Source organism: Protomyctophum bolini, assembly GCF_963924005.1.
Source record: "Protomyctophum bolini genome assembly, chromosome: 12".
NCBI lineage: Eukaryota > Metazoa > Chordata > Actinopteri > Myctophiformes > Myctophidae > Protomyctophum > Protomyctophum bolini.
This window is the reverse complement of record NC_137873.1, coordinates 41,941,971-41,960,672: the sequence shown is the minus strand read 5'-3', so window position 1 is coordinate 41,960,672 and position 18,702 is coordinate 41,941,971. Positions and strand designations below refer to the sequence as shown.

The 18,702-nt window shown below is 44.4% G+C and overlaps 1 protein-coding gene across 1 annotated transcript in view; it reads left to right on the top strand.

Moving 5' to 3' along the window:
• LOC308325860 (collectin-12-like) overlaps positions 1 to 17,565 on the top strand; it is a 42,317-nt gene extending 24,752 nt beyond the window's left edge. The window contains exons 3-10 of the mRNA XM_080778581.1: positions 2,312 to 2,434; positions 8,771 to 8,857; positions 9,924 to 10,967; positions 12,043 to 12,834; positions 14,011 to 14,153; positions 14,649 to 14,758; positions 16,018 to 16,160; positions 16,482 to 17,565. Of these exons, the coding sequence (XP_080634707.1) occupies positions 2,312 to 2,434; positions 8,771 to 8,857; positions 9,924 to 10,967; positions 12,043 to 12,834; positions 14,011 to 14,153; positions 14,649 to 14,758; positions 16,018 to 16,160; positions 16,482 to 16,501 (2,462 nt within the window). The 3' untranslated portion in view covers positions 16,502 to 17,565. The remainder of the gene's footprint in view (positions 1 to 2,311; positions 2,435 to 8,770; positions 8,858 to 9,923; positions 10,968 to 12,042; positions 12,835 to 14,010; positions 14,154 to 14,648; positions 14,759 to 16,017; positions 16,161 to 16,481) is intronic.
• The last annotated feature ends 1,137 nt before the right edge of the window (positions 17,566 to 18,702 follow it).

Sequence of the window (18,702 nt, the reverse complement as noted above, 5' to 3'; positions counted from 1 at the left end):
TTGTCCCTGAGAGAATACATGCATGATGCTGACTGACGTCCCTTCTCTGTAAAGACGTCAGGTTCAATTCCATTGAAACTATAATGAAATCACACTTTCATTTGCTGTTCACTATATTTCACTATTGGTCACACAAACACACTGAAGGAAAGTCCCTGTAAGTTAATGTGTCCAGTGTGTGAGCATCTCTAGAAACGCAGCGGTCAGTTATCTGCACCTCATAATATAGTCATTTGATGTCAAATGTTTGTTTTTTTACACCATGAACTTGTAACTTGTTTTACTCAAAATCTGAAATCACAGACAGTACAGCAATGGTGTTTTCCGTGTGGACAACACATAAAAAAACCCCACATTTACTGTGTTCTACCCTCAAATCATGCCTATACTACATTGCATATGGTTAAGGACCTTGACTGACTGACTGGGGGTAAACAACAACCAAATTGCCCAATTTTACAAGTCTGTGTAAAACATGCCCTGCGTGTTTCACACGGGAAAGGAATGCTAAATTCGCACCTTATCCCGGCTGCCATTACCATGACTGGGTGATTGTGATGAATAGAAGATATTTCAAAGACCTTTGAACCATGCAGTGTTTAACCCATTTTGACCTGCGGGAACGATTCTGCAAAATGTCTTCTAAATCCTGACTGTTTTCTTGAAAAAGCAGTTTTTCTATGTCAGTCGTTCTCAAACACTTTTCACGATTCTTCAAAAATAGCAGATCTACAAGCTCGTAGCGCGCCACTCGGTGGTGCGCTACGAGCTTGTAGATCTGCTATTTTTCAATAGCTAAAGCATTACATAATGCAACACCAAAAGGGGTTCCCGCCCCAAAATGGGTTAATATGTTCATTAGAGTATCATGTTATTACAGCAATTACAGTGTACTTATGATCTAGCACTATATTGCTCTGACAAAAAAAAAGAAAATCATTTCCATTTAGTTCCGTAGGCAATATATAATTCGCAAACAACACGTTCAGACTCTTCTGGCTGCGGGCATAATATTCCAAAGCAGAAGTTCAAGCCGAGAGAAAGTGCCTCTCATTGGCCTGTCAGGCAGGCAGGGGTACCAGCTGGTTGATGTTGACGTGCTCGCCAGAGGCCACGGGGTCACTTCTCATGAAGTCAAGCGGACTTCCTGCATGGCCCATATTGGAACCCGTGATGTTTTAGCATTGCGACATAACATATGGAGCAGTATAGGTGGGTTTCTGTTTCAGAAGAGTTCATCTCGACCCTTTAGTGCAGCAGCCAGCATGTAGACCTAGTGGTTCCCAAACATTTTAGCCTTTGACCCAAAAGACAAATTAGCTGAAAATATTTTCTGAAAATAGCCGATCTACAAGATCATAACGTGTCGCTTCGCGCCACGTTATGAGCTTGTAGATTGGCTATTTTCACTATACCGCTATAGGCAGATGTTTAATATTTAAAAATATTAAATATTAATATATTTCGATTTATAAATGTTTTGAAACAAAGTGTAGGAAACAAAAAAATAAGCAAAAGGACCCATAAAAATGTGTCCGCGACCCACAGATGGGTCCCGACCCAGTGTTTGGGGAACCAGTGACGTGTTCACAGCACTGAGGTAGTTTCTGGTTGGCTGCCAGTGAGAGCAGTGACACATAGAATGAGAATGGTGCCATTTTGTTTGGTTTTTTTTGGCTCCACTGTCGTATGGCCAACACATGTGTTCTCTCTTTAATAGGACGTCTTTTGACTATTCATGAGGACAAATGTTTCCAATTGACACTTGGCTAAAGAGAAGCACAGTTTGTCCCTCTCGATGCCGCACTATAGACTGAAAAGAAGAATATGAGATTTTTTTTTGAATGAAAACATTTGGCTTCTTTTTCGTAAACGCTTCTTAGGCTGTATAATATATTATACATGGAAACTTAACTGATGGAGTGTGCAAAATGGAACAAAATGGACCTGTATAAGAGTGCACACTGTCTCTGAATGCAGTTCATTTAGACCTGATGCAAACTGATGCATACCTTTGAATCCGGATGCTATACCTCTCTGTCTCATTAGTTATTGCTATGCATGTATTTGTTCAATAAGAATTTTAAGTTAGTTGTTTTATTCAGAAACCTTAGGTTAGGTTTTAGAAGCCTTTTAAAGAATTGGCCTCAGGTCTAAATGGATTAGATTAACACAAAGGGTTGTTTGAGTCAGTATTTGCTTCTTAACACTGCAGTCTCTCACTTCAGCGTCCAGTAACGTGACCTCCAGAGCACTGTGCTTAACTCCTGTGAGGGTATTAATTTGTGCTACTGTGCTCTTTGTGTTGCAGGAATCCAGGAGGGGACAGAATGTACAAAGTGTAAAAATGACTGGGCCTTGAGGGCAGCGATCGCACTGCTGTACGTGCTGTGTGCTCTCCTCACCATAGCAGTAGCTGTCCTCGGATACAAAGGTACGCTCAGACTGAACTCACCGATTACTGCAACGGCTACATATTTGAATGTGCTTTTCATCACATTTTTTGCAAGGCACACACACACGCTTGGACATTCCAATAATTTGTGACCTGAAAGAAAACAGGCCTATAGTGGCTTTTAGGCTCTCTTGCATTCGATTTGATTAACCCCTACAGTGGTAGGAAAATCAAAGTACAGAATAGCATTAACCCATTCTGACCTGAGATCAGATTCATACGAGGTTTCCACTGGACACACACTGGGTCTGATTAACCCATTCTGACCTGAGATCAGATTCTAAAAATGTCAGTCGTTCTTCGATTTTTCAAAAAATAGCAGACCTACAAGCTCATAGCGCGCCACTCGGTGGCGCGCTATGAGCTTGTAGATCTGCTATTTTTCAATAGCTAAAGCATAACATGATGCTAACACCAAAACGGGTTCCCGGTCAGAATGGGTTAAGACGACTGGTTTTAAGCTTAATCTGATTGTACACATTGTATATATTCCACCTGGTTTAAAAAAGTAGACCATCACCAGCAGCATGAAGGATTCAAGGGTGTCTTTGTTCAAGAGAGCAGAGCCTGAAACAGCTGTGTTTCAAACTCTGCTTTCTTCACACATGCAGAAGTTATCTAGACATTATGCAGCAGCGCTGTATGTGAGCACAAATGACTCAATATGACCTGACACGCAACAGACGTGAGTCTCCCAGCTCCTTATTAATAATACGTCGGGGTAATGTCCGCCTACGCCAGACGAAACCTAGCCTGTTGAGTGTCTAAACAGAAGTATTGCTATTTGGCGGAATTCACTACCACCCAAGGGAGTCAGTCACACGTCTGTACACTCCCGTGTTGTGATTGGTTGAAAAAGAGAGTTTCCGGGGGAAGTATATTACGAAGTCTTGCCCATAATATAGACACGCGCTCGCTCTGCATTGGGTCGTTTGATCGTCACCAGGCTATTCTCCTTGGAGATGAGCAAAGGCTATTAGGAACAAGATTATTGTGTCCGACTGAGGCCCCCATCGGCTTAATGTGTGAATGGACCAGCTGAGTTCACAGCAAGAAAGTGGGCATGAGGATGGGATTTGTATTGCAAGAGATGCTTGCTAGTTGAACTTCTGTGATCAATGGCTAACACAAAACACCTCTTCCCTATACCGTAGTGAGGTAGTAATGCACTACTACGAGTAAGACGCGCGAACGCGGGAAGCGAACGCAGATCGTAAATTGCAATAACAATTAGAATAACCAAAAGGGGCCAGGTCCACTCAGCTCCATATATGGGCACAAAAGGGGCCAGGTCCACAACAAACAAATCACTGGCCCCTTTTGTGCCCATATATGGAGCTGAGTGGACCTGGCCCCTTTTGTGGCCATATATGGAACTGAGTGATTGCTGATGCAACACACTCCATATTTGGATAGCGGGACAGACACACGGACAGACAGACAGACGCACGCACAGACATGATCTGCTAGGTCTCATAGTAAGTGCTCACTGCGTTCGCAACTACAACCTAATTCTCATTTCAGACGGTCCCTACGGTGTAGAGCTGCTGTGTATACCGGGTATGCGCATGCATACAATGAGTGGCAAATTGAGTGGCAAAGTGAGTTTAACGTCGTTTAACATCGTATAATGCAATCAGATAGAACTTGTTCGGATGGATGGGCTGTCAACTAAGGCCAGATCGCAGTTATTGCCACTCAGTGGGCATTCCTGCACAACTTCTAGGTATGATGATGATGATGATGTCACGTGCATACCCTCTAAATAATGGAATGTTTCTGTAACTGATTGTATAATCAATCATAAAATATGTTGATGATTGGATCCCCAAACACATGCTTGCCAGATTGAGTTCGGGATTCAGTGAAGAAAATGCCTCACCTGGTTCAGCTTATTCTTGACTAAAGCGTGCGAGCTTATCAAGATGTCTACGGATGTCAATGTTGAAAACGACATTAGGGTGTGTGGATGCGATGCACGTGCGTGAGTTTTGCTTGTGAGTCGCCATGTGATGTAATTAGACCTTAATATGTGCAGAGAAAAACACAACTTTCATTTCGGTTATATTTATGGAATACAACACAACTCCATTACATGAAAACTGAAGATAGCATAATATCATAATATTGATGTGATTAATTAATATATTAATTTCAATATGTGATGAAAATAGAAATAAAAACCTTTTAGAGGACATATTTCTGGGCAAATTGATACTGCAATGCAATGTTTGTGAATTAATGAGTAGAAGAATAAACTACATTCATTTATCCTGCTGCCTAATGTTGGTGATTTACTTGTGCATCGACTCATATTAAGGTAAAAACAAAACTTCAACCAATTTGAAGTAGTGTCTTTATAAGTCTACAATTAATGCTTGTGCAAAATAGTTCGAGGATCACATGAATTAGTTCCTATAAGTTAGTTCTGAATGGCTTTCCCCAAGGCCATGGCTGTCCGCGGCCTCTCCCTCAGAGGGAGTCTGATGTTAGTCTTGTTACTGGCAAAGAGAATAGACGCTAAACTAAACCCAGCCAAGTGAGGAGAATTCCGGCACCTCTTGACTTCTACCACTTGAACACTGACTAGACTTCCTAGTTGACAGAATACCTTGTTTACTCTGGGGAAGAGTTGACATTTTTTCAAAAGATTAACCATCTCCAGAGGAGAGACCCGACAACACATTTCTTATACAACATCATCCTTGTTGCAACATTTATACTGTTTCTGATCAGTCTTAACCCATTCTGAACGGGAACCCATTTTGGTGTTGGCATCATGTTATGCTTTAGCTATTGAAAAATAGCAGATCTACAAGCTCGTAGCGCGCCACCGAGTGGCGCGCTACGAGCTTGTAGGTCTGCTATTTTAGAAAAATCGAAGAACGACTGACATTTTTAAGAATCTGATCTCAGGTCAGAATGGGTTAATCAGACCAGTGTGTGTTCCAGTGGAAACCTCGTATGAATCTGATCTCGGGTCAGAATGGGTTAATTCAAGTTGTTTGACACATGGCTGCAGCGTTCCACTGAAACAGGAAGCCCATTTCCAAATGCTATCATGCGCGGCCATCACCGTGGAATGTATTCTCAGCATCAGCCCAGCTTAAACATCTCTAAACAGATCATAATAAATTATGCTGCAATGAGAGGAAACCGTGTTCCATGTTATGGCCACAAGTAAAGCATGCAGACATGAAACTCATCCCCAAATACTTAACTTAAGTCATGTCGTGTCAGGCCGTGTCAATATCGTTGGCGTTGCTTGCTGTGGGTTTCGGACTTTGGGGCAACTGTGGAGCACATGATGCTCTTCTTGGCTAGCCGTGGAGCCCTGCATGTGATTTTGATGGTTTGAGTCTAATGTCTCCCAGATGACCATGCAGCGACCACCCTTGCTTAACAACCTCAAGAGGAGATTTTATGGCTTGGTAGCAATTTGTTGTCTCATGAACCACAGGTTGACTCACAAATGGCCGCAAGTGTCCAAAATAGTCTGTGTTTGCATTAAATCACCACAGACTGGGCTCCGTGCCTGTCTTTTCAAATCACTCGCACTACTATGTACAGTATGCCGTATGCACCGCGCCTCGCTATCAACACACACACACACACACACACACACTGTACCACAACTTTCACAGCTCTCATCCAGCTGTTTGACAGTGTTGGCACGTCGAGGTCCCACTTCCCCCCCGTGGTCACTCACTGCTGTCTTCTTTAGTTTCTCCTGCTGTGTGCCCCTCCATTTGTCACAGGCGGAATTCTTAATCACTCTCCAATTATGCTGTAGAATCAGAGCTCATTCAACTGTATGCTAAAGGAAAGCTTATTACCGGTATGTGTGCAACTGTGTGCGGGGTGCACATGAGGGGGTGGTAGGGGGTGGGAGTAAGAGTGAGGGGTTGATGGTAAGAGGGAGAAAATGGGAGAAAGAATGTTACATGGATGTCAAGAGGATAGGGGAGATTGTTGTGAGTGATGGAGAGGGTGAAGGAGATGCAGAGAGATAATAGTATGTGAGAGGAGCAGAGGGTGAAGGAGATGCAGAGAGATAATAGTATGTGAGAGGAGCAGAGGGTCTACGTGTATATTCTGAAGGAAGGAGACAGTGAGGGCATCCAGAGGAGAGTGTACACCAGTTGACCTCCCATGTGCAGAGTGTCCCGCTGGAGACTAACACAGCCTTTTGAAACAGACCCCTGTGTGTGTTTTTGTTTTTTTCCCAGAGAGCTTATTATTGTTTTCGCTGCATCTGGAATGATAACAGCATGAAGGGCTGTCCGTGTTTTCCACTCAGTGTTTCTATTTTCTTTCAGCCCCATGCAGATATTATAGGACAATATATAAACTTTGAAGAGGAGTCGGGTCGACACGCCTGATTGTTGGGCTTTTGAAGGTTTTGTGTGACTCACAAATACCTGTTGCTTTATGTATGCTGTTGTTTGTTGATTAAGTGAATTTATCTGAATCCTGCTGGAAGTGACACAGTTACAGTATTACAAGCAGCTTAGGAAAGGAAAGGATGATCTGGTATTATTCTTTGGACCTTGGGTTTTGCAGAATGAACACCAGCGCCCTCCAGTGTTCACTGTTCAAAATCGCCCAGATGTCCTCTTCTTGCTGCTATAAGATTCCATCCCAGTGGGTATTGTTGGATATTATGGCTCAAAGGAAAGATTTGTTGAAAACAATTTGGAAGGCTGCTATATTATATGTTTAACCTATTGTAGCTTGGTGAGTCAATACAATACATGCCCTGCTGCAACCCACATCACTGATTCCACTCATTATGTTTTCCATAAACCAGGAACAGATAAATATACTAATAGACAAGCAGACATATGTAACAGACACACAGAGGAACAGGATGGTGCACCGTGCAGTAAACACCATAATAACACGCTCTGCAGTATGGAGGAGCAGAGAACCCCCATAGGCAACAGCACTGGGACTCATATGGTCAATAACAGGCCACATTCCAAAGGAAATGCATTTCCTGTTAGTGTCTTAGTGTTTTAACAGTGAGCTTACATCCGTGCCCTTAGCACCTGACATGTGAAAGGAATGCCATGCTGAAACTATCATTCATTCAACAATGTCTATTCCATAGTCAAATCTCCTCTGGACAGGATTTATTTTACATTACGTTGCATTTGTTCATACTTTAGATAGATATAGATACTTTATTTGTCCTTTTCGGAAATGTGTTTTGTCCACAGCAGTCATCAGGATATACATAAAACATATGGTAACAAACGGATACATAGACAATACAGAAACAGTGCCAACAGAAGGGCCACCAGTCATAGTTCCAGGAGGCATTACATCACACTTTATGCAACGGAACTGAGACGGGGCCTGCTTGTTCATAAGTCCTATACTTATGGGAACAAACGATCTTGAGGCCCTATAGCCTGCAGGGAAGGTATACCATGTACCGTCGCCCTGATGGTCAAAGATGGTACTGGCTGTGTAACGGGTGTGTGTTGTCCTTAACCCATTCTGAACGGGAACCCATTTTGGTGTTAGCATCATGTTATGCTTTAGCTATTGAAAAATAGCAGATCTACAAGCTCATAGCGCGCCACCGAGTGGCGCGCTACGAGCTTGTAGGTCTGCTATTTTTGAAAAATCGAAGAACGACTGACATTTTATAGAATCTGATCTCAGGTCAGAATGGGTTCATCAGACCAGTGTGTGTCCAGTGGAAACCTCGTATGAATCTGATCTCAGGTCAGAATGGGCTAGTAATGGCTTTCCCCTTCCTGAGTACCCAACGGGACTCATACATTGAGGTCATAACTCTCAAATCGTACCCCAGCTATTTTGCTGGACACGCTGATGATTTTATGGAGTTTGTTCTTATTAATTAACCCATTCTGACCTGAGATCAGATTCATACGAGGTTTCCACCGGACACACACTGGTCTGATTATAACCCATTCTGACCCGAGATCAGATTCTAAGAAATGTCAGTCGTTCTTCGATCTTTCAAAAAATAGCAGACCTACAAGCTCGTAGCGCGCCACTCGGTGGCGCGCTACGAGCTTGTAGATCTGCTATTTTTCAATAGCTAAAGCATAACGTGATGCTAACACCAAAATGGGTTCCCGTTCAGAATGGATTAACCAATGATAATGAGCCATACCATGAAACAAAACATAATGTCATTAATGCACTCTCCACAAAGGATCGATGAAAAAGTGCCATAAATGTTTTTTTCCCCACATTATACTGTCTCAGTCGTCGCATTTATACCAACAGACCACCTCTGCTCAGCCTCTGACCCTTTTTCCCTTTAATCTTTCTTAGTGGTGCAGAGAATGGACAACGTTACAGAGGGTATGCAGACCTACAGTGGCAAGATGAATAAGGTGGAGACGGGTCTAAAGAAACTAGGTAAGTTCTCTTTTTTGCAGCTAGACTAGTTTTCAATCATAGTTTTTATTTGTGGTTTGCTGGTAAACTATTTTTTTTTATTGTAAGTGTGCTGTGCATGTTGGGGCGGCCATGGCTGAATGTCTAGAAAGGCCGTCTGGGAATCTTGAAGATCCTCGGGTCACCCTCGGCCATGTCAAAGTGTCTCCTAGTCCTATAACTGCTCCCCAGGGGTTGTATGGTCACCCTCTGCCATGTCAAAGTGTCTCCTATAGTCCTATAACTGCTCCCCAGGGGTTGTATGGTCACCCTCGGCCATGTCAAAGTGTCTCCTATAGTCCTATAACTGCTCCCCAGGGGTTGTATGGTCACCCTCGGCCATGTCAAAGTGTCTCCTATGGTCCTATAACTGCTCCCCAGGGGCTGTATGGTCACCCTCGGCCATGTCAAAGTGTCTCCTGGTCCTATAACAGCTCCCCAGGGGTTGTATGGTCACCCTCGGCCATGTCAAAGTGTCTCCTATAGTCCTATAACAGCTCCCCAGGGGTTGTATGGTCACCCTCGGCCATGTCAAAGTGTCTCCTATAGTCCTATAACTGCTCCCCAGGGGTTGTATGGTCACCCTCGGCCATGTCAAAGTGTCTCCTATAGTCCTATAACTGCTCCCCAGGGGCTGTATGGTCACCCTCGGCCATGTCAAAGTGTCTCCTATGGTCCTATAACTGCTCCCCAGGGGTTGTATGGTCACCCTCGGCCATGTCAAAGTGTCTCCTAGTCCTATAACTGCTCCCCAGGGGCTCTTTTGCAAGGACGCCCTGAGTACAATCACACATAGAAGTGCTACAATAAAGTACCAACCACAGACGGAAAACTGTCCAAATTTAATTCTGACTCCTCCACGAAAAGGCCTCGTTGTCCTGAACCCTTATCTATCATTTATACATTATGGATCAATAGTGTGGACTTGGACTGTTTTTCGTCTGTGGCGTTCAGGGTGGACAAACTGTGGGGACTAAATCACGGCGCGTTCTTCTGTATGGATAACCAACGTGTGTGTGTGTTGTTCTGTGTGCCGTCATCCTCCCAGACGATCAGACCGGGGAGAAGTCAGACAACGCTACCAGTGAGTTCCAGACGTTTAAGTCCGACCTGCAGACGCTACAGGACCAGCTCAAAGACATCGCCGTGAGAGCGACCAGCAACCGGGCCATGCTGGAGGACCTCCAGGTGACCGGGGAGGACGTGCAGACGGGACACGTCTCCCTTCAGAGCGTCCTGGACGGCAACGCCGCCTCGCTGCGCGGCGTCAACCGGACGCTGGCCTCGTACAGTAACGTCATAGACGACCTCAAGACGGACACGGTGCGCCTCCAGTCGGAGCTCCAGGGCCAGGCCAAGGAGCAAGGCCAGGCGCAGGTCGGCATCAACGCTCTGAACATCTCCCAGGCCCAGCAGCGCAACATCCTCAGCACCCTGCAGAGGACTGTGGAGGACACGGGCCAGGCCGTGCAGAGACTGAAGAACGATTACCAAGGTCTGCAGCAGACGTCCAGGCAGAACCGCGCGGACGCGGACTGGTTAAAGGAGAAGGTCCAGAACCTCCAAGTGCTGGCAGCCAACAACACAGTACTGGCCAAGTCCAACGGCGACACCCTCGACGACATGGGATCTCAGCTCAGTGCGCTGTCCATCCAGATCCAAAACACCTCGTCTGTCACCGAAGGGCACGACCAGAGCATGCACGAGCTGATGGACCGCCAGCGAGACCACGACAACGCCACCTCGGCCCGGTTCGACGAGCTGGAGACCCGACTGGACCGGCACGAGGGAGACATGGACCGCGTGACCGGAAACGTGAGCTTCGCCACGCAGCTGCTGGGCGCCATCAGCTCGGACCTGAACGGCCTGAGGTCCTGCGCGGAGACGGTGATCCAGCACACGGAGCTGATCGTGGAGCTGAACAACAGCGTGGCCGAGGCCCGCTCGGACAGCGCTGAGCTGCGCTCCCAACAGGACGAGCTGACCGCTCGCCTGGACAAAGAGGTCAGCAGCCTGTCTGTGGTCATGGAGGAGATGAAGCTGGTGGACAGCGCGCACTCACAGCTGATCACCAACTTCACCATCCTGCAAGGTAAGAGTAAAGAATGTACAGGTATATATATAGGCAGTATTGGTGCTAACCGGAACATGTTGAATCAACTAATTACAAGTACTCTTGTTACTTTTTCCACTTATTTGTACTTTGTAAAATCAGTCATTCTTACTTTGATTTTGATTGAGTATTACTCCTTTTGTAAGGGCAAGGATTACAGAACCTACAGTACAGTTGCTAGTACAGTATGCAATATTTTCCATTGTATGGCAATCGTTGAGAAAGATGGACCATCTTTCTCAATGATTGCCATAGTGCCACTTAGTCAATGTTACTCAGAATAGTCTTCAAAAAAGCCTTTGTTTTATTTGTATTTCTTTGTTTTTACTTGAGTAGTTTTCAACTCAACTAATCTCACAACTACTTGAGTAATATTTAAGTCAAGTGACATTTCTTCTACTTCCGGTTGCCGTTACTCTTTCCACCTCTGATTAACCCATTCTGAACGGGAACCCATTTTGGTGTTAGCATCATGTCGTGCTTTAGCTTTTGAAAAATAGCAGATCTACAAGCTCATAGCGCGCCACCGAGTGGCGCGCTACGAGCTTGTAGGTCTGCTATTTTTCAAAAATCGAAGAGCGACTGACATTTTTTAGAATTTGATCTCAGGTCAGAATGGGTTAATCAGACCAGTGTGTGTCCAGTGGAAACCTCGTATGAATCTGATCTCAGGTCAGAATGGGGTTAAGTCATCGTTTTATTTACACTGTTAAACTAAGCACATTCTAGAGTTCGAAGCTCACACAGTAAAATCCTCAGTGTTCATTTCACTGAATATCTTTATGTCTAGATTCACTTCACAGTGTCTAACCACTAACCAGACCACCTTTATAGTGGTACATCTTAAGGGGCAGTGTCCAACTGCCCCTTTAGTCAACCTAGTCATTAATGACCTGGATTTCAATCGTTACCAAACCACAGCCATGAGAAGTCTGTTCACAGTGGTTTCAGCTAGGCTATTTGTGCTAATAACGCAATGACATTTGAGCACATCAGTGGTTGATGCGTTTGGACGTTCTCATGTGACGCTGTCGTGACCAATCATGTGTTCCAGGTCCACCCGGTCCGAAGGGCACCAGAGGGGACAAGGGGTCACAGGGGTCAGCCGGCCAGCAGGGGCTGAAGGGTGACCGCGGGGACAAAGGCGTTCCGGGAGTACCAGGGTCTAGAGGAGAGAAGGGTGCTGCAGGGCTGACCGGGGGGGCAGGTCCTAAGGGAGGGCCCGGGGCCAGGGGGGGCCCTGGTCCTAAAGGATCCAGAGGATCGGGAGGCCGACCTGGGATTCCCGGCGACAAAGGTGAGCCTGGCGCTCCAGGGCTCATCGGAAGGGACGGACAAGCCGGGCCACAGGGACCACAGGGGGCCCAGGGGCCCAGAGGAGCAGCCGGCGCGCCAGGGGTGGACGGAGCTCGTGGCCCCGTTGGACCCATTGGTCCTCCTGGTCCCCCGGGACTGCCAGGGCTCCCTGCGGTGCCTCCCCAACCCCCTCGGCCTCCCCAAATCCCTCAGCCTCCCCAAATCCCTCAACCTCCCCAAATCCCTCAACCTCCCCAAATCCCTCAACCTCCCCAGTCTCGTCACCCAGTAACCCAGTCACCTCAGCCTACTCAGCCCCCTCAACCTCCCCAAATCCCTCAGCCTCCCCAAATCCCTCTGCCTCCCCAAATCCCTGAGCCTCCCCAGTCTCGTCACCCAGAAACCCAGTCACCTCAGCCTACTCAGCCCCCTCAGGCTGCTCAGCCTCCCCAACGCCCCAAGCCTCCACAAATCCCCAAACAACCACAAGAACCACAAGCCTCTGTGTCTCGACAGGTCCAGCCGCCTGTTGCCACTACCCCAGTGCCTGGTGAGTAAAGTTACTACGTATGGGTAAAGTGTATGTGTGCGTGTGTGAACTAGACCCAACTGTAAATGAAAGACAAATATGGTATTTACAGTATACTAGCAGACGGCGGTATCCTTATCCATAGCCATATGAGGCCCACACTGTAGGTCAGGAGCCTGTCACCTGCTCTTTAGCGGGATGACATGATGCTAGGATGTTACAGGGTCTTACCCACCAACGTTTGATGCCGAGTGCCAAGCAGGAAGGCACCTGGGTAACCATTTTTATAGTCTTTGGTATGACCTAGCCAGGGATTGAACCCCAACCTCCCAGTCTCAGGGCAGACACTATAACCACAAGGCCACTGAGCTGTCAAATAGAATACATACATCAGTATACATGTAAAATGTATGACCTAGGCCATGGGTTTTCAACAGGTGGTCCGTGGACCACTGGTGGTCCGTGAAGGTGTTGCATGTGGTCCCTGACCATGCATTTAGTAATGTAGTATTTTAATTTATTGTATTGTGTTAGGGTTAGACAAAGTTGAGAAACAATGCAGTAAATGATCTGGTGACAAATTATGACGCATCGATGATGTCAGTTACTGGGAAGTCGGATGTCAAGAAGAACTTCCACAGAAAAGTGAGTTAGATTCTCAAGGGAAACCGTACCGGATTGCCTGGTTGAGTCACCATTACAAGGAACTGTGCCCATAATCAATCGCAAGTGTCTGCTTACTCATACTAAGTTACAATGAACAGCAACATGAGTTTAATATGGAAGGTTAATTTCTTTCCCCCACACCACGACAGTATCCCCCCTCCCAACACAACAATGGTCCCCATGTTGATTCTCAGTCAGGGTGGTGGTCCCCTGGTTCATACTCAGTTGAAAACCCCTGACCTAGGCTAAACAGGATAAAGGCTAGATAGAAACATCCTCAGCCATTAGCCATCCTCCAAAGGGGATGGGTAGGATTGTATCAGCAAATTAGGACTAAACGATTAGACTCGAGAGTGACTCTATTTTAGAATAGACACTGTACACTGTACGGTACGGCATGGACATGAATGTGGACGGATCATTCAATCTCACATTATTTTGGAATCGTTTTCCTTGTGGTTTCTAGGATGGAGGGGGAAAAAAGCACATTCATTATTTTGCTTACTTATATTGTATAATTAATTTCTATAGGTTGTCCACCTCAGTGGAGAGGATTTGAAGCCAGCTGCTACTACTTCTCCTCGGGCGCTCAGAGACTCAACTTCGACGAGGTCTCTGAGTTCTGTACCAACCAGACGTCCTCTATGCTCGTCATCAACAACAATGGCGAACAGGTAAATTCGAGTGGACCAGCGACGATGACTTTCATTTCTTTACAACACTAGTTTGTTTAGCTTGTTTACTAATGATGATGATGATACTACTACTACTACTACTATTATTATTATTATTATTATTATTATTATTATTATTATTACTTGTTGGCTGGGTATGTATGTCGATGTTGTCCACCGGCCAATAAGGGACCTCCATTCTTGATGACTGGTGGTGATCAGATGGATATGCATATATGTATGTCGGGGTCCCTTATTGGCCGGTGGACCTAACTAAGGTACGTTTCAACTAAGGTTGGTATAAGGTCAATAGCAGACATTAGTAGCAGTTATTGCGCGCTCTGCTTGCGCACAAGTAGGCCATTTATGTCCTACATGTGTGCAAGGCGCAAGTTGGCACCTCGACAGAGTGCATTTCTAGATATTATTATTGTTGTTGTTATTTGAAAATATTGCAAAATTAATGTCCATCATATAATGTCCCTCCTTCCTCAGCAATGGGTAAAAAAACAAATTCAAGGAAAGGGTTACTTCTGGCTGGGCCTGACAGACCGGGAGGAAGAGGACGTGTGGAAGTGGGTTGATGGAACGTTGCCCATCTTTACGTGAGTTAATCAGACTGTCTGAACCTAGAACATCCCTATGGCTGACCCATCGTTACGTGAGTTAATCAGACTGTCTAAACCTAGAACATCCCTATGGCTGACCCATCTTTACGTGAGTTAATCAGACTGTCTGAACCTAGAACATCCCTGTGGCTGACCCATCTTTACGTGAGTTAATCAGACTGTCTAAACCTAAAACATCCCTATGGCTGACCCATCGTTACGTGAGTTAATCAGACTGTCTAAACCTAAAACATCCCATCTTTACGTGAGTTAATCAGACTGTCTAAACCTAAAACATCCCATCTTTACGTGAGTTAATCAGACTGCCTACACCTAAAACATCCCTATGGCTGACCCATCTTTACGTGAGTTAATCAGACTGTCTGAACCTAAAACATCCCTATGGCTGACCCATCTTTACGTGATTTAATCAGACTGTCTGAACCTGAAACATCCCTATGGCTGACCCATCTTTACGTGAGTTAATCAGACTGTCTACACCTAAAACATCCCATCTTTACGTGAGTTAATCAGACTGTCTAAACCTAAAACATCCCATCTTTACGTGAGTTAATCAGACTGTCTAAACCTAAAACATCCCATCTTTACGTGAGTTAATCAGACTGTCTAAACCTAAAACATCCCATCTTTACGTGAGTTAATCAGACTGTCTAAACCTAAAACATCCCTATGGCTGACCCATCTTTACGTGAGTTAATCAGACTGTCTAAACCTAAAACATCCCTATATGGCTGATTACCATAGCAGTGATTAAATCCCATCGCTCATCCAATCAGTCAACTAATTAATCACCATCAAGCAAGCCATTTCTAAAGACAATGTTCTAACTCTGTGGTTTTCAACCGGTGGTCCGAGGACCACCAGTGGTCCTTGAGGGGGCTCCAGGTGGCCCCCAGATAAATGACAAATTGACCCTTATCTCTTGAGAGAGTGTACAAATTTAAATTCTTTGGTTTCATTTTACACTCTCTAGAATCTAGATTGTTGTTTTTGACAAATTATAAGAAGTCTACACAATTTGATCAACATTTGCCTGTTATCTCTCCTATGGTACAGCATGGAAATGTGTACCGGTACATTTTTTTTGTTTTTGTTTTGGGTCTGCATGGCTTAATCTCATCAAATAGTGGTCCGTTGCTCAAATGCAGAATAAACAACAGGCCTTGATAAGATAATGAAAACGGGTTGAAAAGCACCGCATTCTTCACCAACGTGTTGGTCTACTCCTGTTTTAGCAAATGGAAGCCAGGCCAGCCGGACAACTGGGCCCACGGCCACGAGGAGGGAGAGGACTGTGCCGGTCTCATTCACGAGGCCAACTGGAACGACTTCTTCTGCACTGACCGCATCGGTTTCATCTGTGAACGACCCTCTGACTGTTAGTATACCCTCTCTACTGCAGGAATTACAGTATATTGACGTCGTCATTGTACTTATACTGACTGATACAGTAATATGTTCTGGCTTCATCTACCCGGATAAAGCCGTCTATAGACACGGAGTAGGCCAGCTGTATGCAATCAATGCTGCGGCGTCAAGCTGACCTCAATGTGACACCGCAGCATTAATTGCATCCAGCTGCGGGCAGCACGGATTTGTCTATATACCCATATCTGATTATGTAAATTGTCTTTATTCTGTATGACCGGCATGCAGTTGTAAATAATGCATCTCTCTCTCGCTCTCTCTCTCTCTGTAGTGAAAGTACCAGTATTATAGCATTCATCATTGCAGTCACAACTGGCCTCTGGGAGAGACGTCGAAGAGGAACAAATAGTAGAACAATGAAGGACTTCTGGAGCAGCTCTATAGAGCTAGTAGAGGACTCTGATAAAGCACTCATCGCAGCGTGGCCGACAGCATCACTGAGACTAGAGCGGGTCTTTGTTTCTCTGTTCCCACAAGACACTTTTTGCTTCAGTACAGCTGCACAAAGACAGAAAGTGCAACACAATCTGCTTCCAGTGTTCTGCTCTGACACAATATTTGGACTGAAGGAAATGTAGAGAATGTAGTCGTTCCATTATAGGCTATGCTGAAGCATTCTTTGGCACATGAGCCACACTTGATGTATAGTTGTTTGTGTAAATAATACTTTTCCAAAGGTGTTGTTTGGGATAGTTTCATTGTCCTAAAGTTCTAAAAAAAAACTGTACCTGTGAAAGATGTTAATAAAGTGGTACTTTTGTCCCAATGGCTCACATATACATATTCAGCAATAATGATCAACATAAATAAACTCTAGATAAAATGCCACACTAATAATATAATAATTATGTCAGCTCTTTCAGTAATTTAATACATTCCAAAACTTAGTTTTTTTTATTATATATATTGTCCATTGTTGAAATGACAAAACATGAGAAAGTATGCTGAAAGTGAGCATCAGTAGAAAAGGACTGTTTTTTATATTTTTTCTTTTTCTTTTATTTTTTTTAATTTTTACTTTAGACTGCCAGTATGAAGCTTATAGATATTAACCATACATTAACATTATGTAATGTCTGTGATATAGCCACCACAAAGTGATTTTTTTTCTCCATTATGTTCAAATACAATATGTAAAAGATGTTACAGTTTTATATATATTTGTTTTTGCATAGTTTTAATCGATGGTTTATATGATTGACCTTTTGTGAACCAGTTGATGTTTACCCTGCTTCATGGTACAGAGTTCAGATGGTTGACACATCTGGCTCAGGAATATGATGCTGGTAATCAGTTACCAGGTCCCTATGGACCAACTAAATACAGAACACTTATTACAATAAAATGGGAAACAAATGGTGTGTGTGTGTAATGTATGTGTGTGTAATCAACATATCGTGATAGCCTAATCAATGCCATGTGGACTGAGTACTTTTTTCCCACGTTTTTCTGCGTGCCTATTATGTCTGAAATAGTGGCTATTTCTCATGAACCCCATAATCCCTAATTCTGGGTGGAACATTCACTACAGATGTATAAACCCTCTAGTTAAGGTAAGTGAGTGTGCCTACTCAAAACATGTAGCCTATATTATCCAGTCATTTTGGGACAAACAAGTTGAAGGATAAAATTAAGTCTGATATTGATATTTTTACATTTTTGGACAAAATATAGCCAAGTCCATCAGTCTCAGGGATAGATTTACTAAGTCTAGCCTCTAGTTTTCTTTATTGAGAGAAAATATTATACAAACAGATCGGGTAGAATGTACACTAGTACAACCAAAAAAACTGACAAAAACAAACAACAAAATCAGGACAATTATACATGAACAATACAATACAATGACATACATACAGTAAAACAGCTATTGTCATCAAAGTACAGGCCGGGGATTATAAATTATCATACAGTTGAAGCAGCTATAGCTTTTCGTTTTTCTTGTTTACTAGGGTTAAGGATTTGAGGAGCATTTTAATTTCTAAAATAAAGTGGGTAAAATATGGTACAGTTTTACTGACCTGATGATGACTGAGTGACATGTTGTTTTCTACAGCAAGGGCAACTTGACTAGCATAGTAGTGTAGTAGGTAAATCAGTGTTTATTCTACATATAGGATCTCACTGGCTCCCATATGTCATGTGTTTGACATTTTGTCTATAGAACAGTGGCTCCCAAAGTGGGGTCCGGGCTCCGGGGACCCCCAGGCCAGGGGTCCTTGATTGAGTTCCAGGGGGTCCCCAGCTAGATGGTAGTTTTTGGACCCTTATGGGTCTGTAACTCTGAGAGTGTATACAAATGGAACCAAACTGGGGGTCCTTGAAAAAAAGGACCCCCAAAAAGTTGAGAATCACTGCTAGAGCCGTAAAAAATCTTCTCTTTTGGGGGTCCTTGCTTGGCATTATATTTTCTAATGGGGGTCCGCGGGCTAATGAGTGTCGATTTGGGGGGGGGGGGGTCCTTGACATGAAAAGGTTTGGGAAACACTGAC